General features: G+C 33.4%; 1 protein-coding gene across 1 annotated transcript; it reads left to right on the forward strand.

Annotated features, from left to right (window-relative positions):
- Positions 1-2656: 2656 nt before the first annotated feature.
- On the forward strand, positions 2657-4577 carry LOC137924517 (piggyBac transposable element-derived protein 2-like). The gene is made up of 2 exons (XM_068767904.1): positions 2657-2692; positions 3033-4577. The coding sequence occupies exons 1-2, from the start codon at positions 2657-2659 to the stop codon at positions 4575-4577; spliced, it is 1581 nt and encodes a 526-aa protein (XP_068624005.1).
- Positions 4578-6945: the final 2368 nt, after the last annotated feature.

Consider the following 6945-nt stretch of genomic DNA (forward strand, 5'->3'; position numbering starts at 1 on the left):
TTCTACCGTTATGATCTTGTTTGTGGAGAATATAAGAATTCATTTCATCTAAGTACTCAAGGCTAAAGGCAAACAGAAATAATAGGACTTATAAGTACGGCTCTAGCTTATGCTTGTATTGTTTCAATAAAAAACAATATTATACATTTCATATACGAATATGCGTGTAAAAATAGTTAACTATTTAGTTAACCAGTTTAATATTTTTATTTCCTACTCGGTACTAACTTACTCAGTGGACGATATCTTATCTTACAATTGAATAATCAATAGGAACATCATGTCTTATTTACATGTTTCTATTTTCTTGTACACCATAATATTAAAAAAGGCATCGGACACATAGCACAAAAAAGTTAAATATTTATGCAGCGGTGGTACAAAGTGCAGTCTTCATATGTAAGTGTATATAAGAAAACCTCCTTATAAAAAAAATATATTAACAAAACATATTATTTGTTCTAATTTGCGGTTCGTGAATAAATAATGTTGATGCTATATCAACATGGGTCGTCATTTCAGCCCATAGACACCCACAGATACCCAAAGATATCTAAAAGGTATATGTATAACAAAATCGCAATACTTAGCAGGTGAGTTGTTGATCGCAGTGTATTATTATTGTACATAGAGAACGTTGTTGCTTATTTAATGGAAACTAAGTTATAATCAGTGGCAATCCTATATAATTAAAGCACAAAGTGTGTGGCATAATTGTATAGTAATTGTACCTCTCGAAAAATTTTATTTTCAAGACTCAGTGCACAAGCTTTCAACAACTGTTCTTATGATTTATATATCGATTTTGGGAGTGCAAACCTTTTCAAGAAGGTAATAAAAATATTTAAACATTTTTTTAAGAAACCAAGATAATTATATTACTGTGTGTATAGGACTTAATTACTTAGATTTAATAGAACAAATATTTGTACTTGTCTTAATGAAACTTCTAACGTGGATCCTGGCAGCTTAATCACGAAATTAATAACAAATAAGATTAATCATATCAGCCCGCCTAGGCGATCGATTGAGTTTTACGCTGTTTACTGTTTTGTCAGTTTGAACAATGGCCACTATATCCATTGAATTATTAATTATTATATTATTATTTTGTAACATTCAATCGATATCTTTTGCAGCTCTGATTGTTTTTAGAAGCAATCTGTATTCATAATTCATTTTTTATTTAAATTGAGTATTTTGAGCACACAGCCTTTAAAAAAATTTGCAGAAGGAAATACTTTTAAATTAGGATCTCTTTTTTTGTTTAAAGTCGTAAACCAGATGTTTCCCCTTACGTGCGATCACTTTTTTTCAATCTTTTTATTTTGATTTCATGTGGTTGGAACTCTCTACAATGTTAATATAGTAATTTTTTTTGTTGTGTCACTTATAAACGAACACATAACTGAACTATTATTCACACGGTAACTTTTAATGTACTTTTAACTTATATGTGCTGCTAGTGTACCTAAATAAATAAACATTTAATATAGGTTGATTAACACTAAGTTTTAACATGAATATGTGGGGACTGCTGAGTGCGATCCTGTGTCGAGTATAGCCTTGCGCTGCGACCGGCTCACGCGCAGCTTGCTCCCTATTCGGCCAAACGACTCAGCGCTAAACGTACGTCGCTCGCGCACGACTCAAATACTTTTCAAATACTATTTCTCTATTTTAATTGTTTGGTTCGACTTATAAAAATTGTATATAATTTCTGGAGATATTTAGATTCATTCAAATAGGAAAAACATATAAGGAGACTATCTCCATAGTGGAGGCCCTGTGGCGATTATCGCACCTTTCCATAAATATAATATCAAGACATTTAATTTCATATTATTCTGTAAACAGAAAACAAAAGCACCCGCACAAATACAGGCGTATACATACCCCAAATATTTTAATAATTTATTTGTTTTTGTATTTTTAAAAGTATAATAGTGTATTATATTTATAATATGTATTAAACCTTTTTTATTATAAGTATATATGTTATATACGTATGTATGTATGTTTAAGTATGTATGCCTATGTATGTTTATGTATATTTATGTTCATTTGTTTGTGAATATGTATTTTTTTGTACACGTGAACTACCCTTTATAAGTCTGTAAGAGATTGCCTTGAGTGACAAGACCGCCCATTGTACTTTTCTGTATATTATTGTATCTGTATATTATGTATCTTATCGTGTACAATAAAGAATATTAAAAAAAATAGTGTTCGACATTGTCTAAATGATAATAGTCATAATAATATGGATAAACAAGATTAGCGTATTCTATTACTAGAAATGCTCATCATTATAATTCAATGTTCCCAGACTTAGGGCCCGCTTTAAACATAATAATAAGACGCCAACTGCAAGGGCTCCCCCAATCGCCACATTGGTATTGTGCTGCCCGCGTCTAGTGACTTCCCGTAATCTTGATTACTTTATCGGTCCACTTAGTGATACAATATATTACTGTAACTTAACCCTTAACTTGGTAAGGTACATTAGACTGTACATACATTTCAAAAAAAATTTACTGGTTAAATAATAATATTTTTTTGTTTTGTTTTTATTAAAAATATTACTAAATAATGTAGAATTAGTAGAAAAATATTTTCGTTGTTGCAACACTGAACAACACATGTCAAATTCAAAATGGCTTCGAAACAACAAAGTGTTGGCGGGACCCGGGTAAGTTTTTGCGTTATAAATTACTTTTTAGCTCAAAAACTAATAAAAAATGGTGTGTTATTTGATCTAAAAACTATGTATTACTCAAAAAGTGGTTTTATGCGTTACTGTCTCAATTTTTATGGCCGATTTTGGTTGAAACAAATGTATGTACACTGCACTGCACGTTGCCAATAACGCACTAAAATACTAAAAATGAACTATGGTAACCACGCTGTACATTGCTAAGTTTACACAGTTTTTGTTTTTCAACGAATCGGCAGTTTTTGTTTATTTATTTTTTTACCTTCTCATAAAAACTGTCTGCTTTGAACTTTTTTTTTTCTTTTTCCGCCTGCAGAACTTACAACTAACTCGCGCCCATAAGATCTTGGCTTTGGTACCCGCTCAAAACGCATGCTCTGACGATAGTTCCACATCTGATGAGGAAGCAAATGCTTATATACCGCCTTCACCAGATACCTCTGATCCACCTTCAATAGCATCATCACTAGAAGCCCTTAATTTGCTTGATACTTCAACTGACTCCAACAACGAACAGCATGATATACCCATTACTTTACCACTCACACCAACATTTGATGAAGTTTTTCCATCGCCGAATACAAGTAACTACAATGTTATACCCACATTGAACTCCATCCAATCTTTGCCATCTCCTTCTGTTGAACTATCATCTCCCCAGCCTAGCACCAGCGGACAGCAGTTACTACTTACCAGGTCCAAGCGTAAAAAGACAACAAAGACTGTAGTGACCAAAAAAGTAAAGGTTCAGAAATTCGCCCTAAATTATCAATGGTCAAAAGCAGTACTTCGTCACAATGTATCTCTTGAAGAAAACTTATACAATCTCCATCAAACACAAATAGAGACAGTACTGGATTATTTTTATTTCTTTTTTTCTCCTGACTTAATTACTGACATTGTTTATAATACAAATTTATATACAGTTGAACAACTAGGTCGATCTATTCAGCTGACAGAAGATGAGATTAAAAGCTTCCTGGCCATTCAAATCATGATGGGTATAGTACAGATGCCAGCTTATACTGACTATTGGGCAAGAAAAACAAGATACCCTCTCATTGCTGATCTTATGCCTCTCAAAAAGTATCAACAAATACGTCGATATATTCATTTTGTTGATAATACTTTGGAAGATTCAGACCGTTATTTCAAGATTCGCCCCCTAATGGAGAAAATACGCAAAAATTTTCTGAAAATTGAAGAAGAAGGAAAATATTCCATTGACGAGATGATGATACCTTATAAAGGTCGTAAAGCAGGTAAACGAAAGCAGTACGTAAAAATGAAACCTAAGAAATGGGGGTTTAAGAATTTTGTCCGTGCGGGTGTTTCGGGTATCATCTACGATTTTATTCTGTATGGTGGCGACGATACCTTTCGTGGACTGACTTTTTCAGAGAAAGAAGCTACAATTGGTTTAGGAGGTATGGTAGTGCTTGCATTGTGTCAAACTATAAAGAAAAAGCCGGCCATTGTGTATGCTGATAACTTTTTTATGTCGCCTGAACTAACATATATTCTGCGGGAAGAATACGGGATCCTTAGTCTAGGAACAATAAGGACTAATCGTATCAGAGGCTGTCAAGAGTTATTGCCAACTGACAAACAATTAAAAAAGAAGAAACGCGGTTCTAGCGCCCAGGTGGTTTGCAATAAGAATAAGTTGGCAGTCGTAAAGTGGAACGACAATAAAGTGGTTACACTTATTAGCACCTACATAGACTCGTACCCCTTAGAAACAATCAAACGATACGATAAGGATGAGAAAAAGAAAGTAGATGTGTCCTCAAGTGGTCAAACATTACAACAAACATATGGGAGGGGTCGATTTAGCAGATATGTTGATATCGTTATATAGAACTCCCTTCAAAAGTCACCGTTGGTACTTGGGAATATTTTCACAACTTGTTGATATGTGTATAAATAACGCTTGGCTCCTACATAGAAGAGATGGGAAGAAGACTTCATTGAAAGATTTCAGATTTGAATTGTTTGATGGGTTGTCTAATAGAATAGGAACAAACCAAAACGTTACAGACGATATAGGCGAGAATCTGAAAATCCATAAACCAGTCTCAGTCCGACCAACTGATAGCGTCAGATTTGATAACACAGGTCATCTTCCAGAAGCAGGTAATGAAACAATGCGTTGCAAATATTGTAAGAGTGGAAGAACATCTGTCTACTGTATAAAATGTAACGTACATTTGTGTTTTGTTGTGGGAAAAATAAAACGTAATTGCTTTCGTAATTTTCACCTAAAATAATAAAGAATAATTTAAATATTTCCTCCTTTTTTTGAAATAAATTTATAATAACCTGAATAATGTAATTCATTATGTCCTTGGTAGTGTACACCAAAATGTACAAACAATTTATTTATAATATTTCTGTAAAATTGGCAGTGTACATTGTGATGTACTTAAGTTTTCTCGAAACCTAGGATACCTAGATTTTTATTTTTATTTTTCTCAAGTTGTCCATTCATAAATTAAACAAAATTTATCAATAATTTCCTTTTTTTTCATATTTTTAGTTCTTGCCAAGTAAAGGGTTAACCGAGATACTTAGCAAACTTAGAGAGAAACTCGTCTCTTGCAAGATCCATGTCTCCATACATCAATGCAGATACAGAGTTTTAGATTTAGACATACTCCACGATAGCTTGGCAACAAAAAACATCTTCTGAAATTGTTATTGGCGATGTATTCTTAATGATATTTACATTGCATTGTTAAGAAACTTTAATTTTTTTTAATTTACCGATTGATCCTCTTTGATTTTTATAATTCATTTTAGTACTTATTCTAGATGTAGTTGTAGTTTGAGATTGATTATAGACAGACGAGAGTTGTGGTTGTCTAGAAACTACCTTGTATATAAATGCTAGACTATAAGGCTATAAGAGAATTTGTAGATATCAATGAATTTTTTAGTTTCGGAAATAAATGTATTTGTATTTTCTGTATGTTTCAAATATTATTTTAAGGTTTAATACTGACAAATCTCTTTTATATAAGGGCCACGTAATAAGGAACAATCGTATTTTAGTTTGCAGGGACGTACGTATGAGCTGTTCTGAATGCTACAGTATTTAACGTTTAAAAACTATGATAGCATTGTATTTTATAAACAAAATGAAGCGGTCTTATCGTCTGTTAATGTATGCCTAAAACTATTTAACAGAGAAGATGACTTCCCGTCATTAGGTCTGTCTGCACTATATATGTTACGCACGATAGTTTTGTCAAACAATCACTATCATTTTAGCCGTTAGACATCTGCTCCTGGGTATAAAACCAGTTGAAATAGGCCTGTATCGCGGGATGCGGTTACGTCGACAGCCTTGTCATTTACCCAACTTGTGGGTGGACGTTCTGAGCTAAGCTTGTCGGTTTGTGGTCTTAAAACACAAAGTCCCAGTCATTTGTACTGCGCGTTTTGTGACCTGTCACAGCCACTTTCACTTACCAAATCGCTAGACTATGTCGGTTAGTTCAATTCGTCTATAGATCTAATTATTTCTGAAGTTCATGTCTCGTTGAGTGACTATAAGCTTGTCAATGATACTCCAAGTGAGAGACCACGTTTTATTATATGCAAGTACTCAAATTACTATTCACGTTTACCTAAACAAGAAACTTTTGCCAAAAGTTATTAGAGAGCCGTTGTATCGTGTGGCTGTGACTATAAACTAAAACTAGAATCATAAATTTGTCCAACGATCGCAATAATTTCAAACGAAGCGAGGATTGCATTCCCCATTTTATACGAAGACGGAGTTTTTAAATTTCGAATGGGCATGCAGCCAAACAGTAAGATTAGACAGTAGTTCTTACACACTGCGTCTTCAATACATCTACTACACTGTTAATTTTTGTTTGACAAAAATGAACAATAGAAAAATACTTGGCGGTAGCGCTACTAGATCGGATTTATTCCTATTTTCGGAACATTAAAATTTAATAAAATAACTAAACTAAATTCTTACTGAATTTTTAACCCGCTGAAGGATTTATGTTTGAAGAATATCAGCTCATTTTTGGAACGGACATTCCATTCAGCAAGGTCATTAGAAATTTGGTAAGGTAGGGAGAGAAGTCTGGTCGGTGAAGTTGAACATCAATGCATAGTAAGGAGGCCTTAAGGCTGTCAATACCACGCACCAGTAAGGCCCTTCTACCTTCAAAGTAATGGTCCAGACACTCGTATAGTGAATTTAGAAA

This window comes from Battus philenor, unplaced genomic scaffold (genome assembly GCF_028537555.1).
Source record: "Battus philenor isolate CCGP_79_NKW_IND1 unplaced genomic scaffold, ilBatPhil1.0.hap1 SCAF_24, whole genome shotgun sequence".
Taxonomy (NCBI): Eukaryota; Metazoa; Arthropoda; class Insecta; order Lepidoptera; family Papilionidae; genus Battus; species Battus philenor.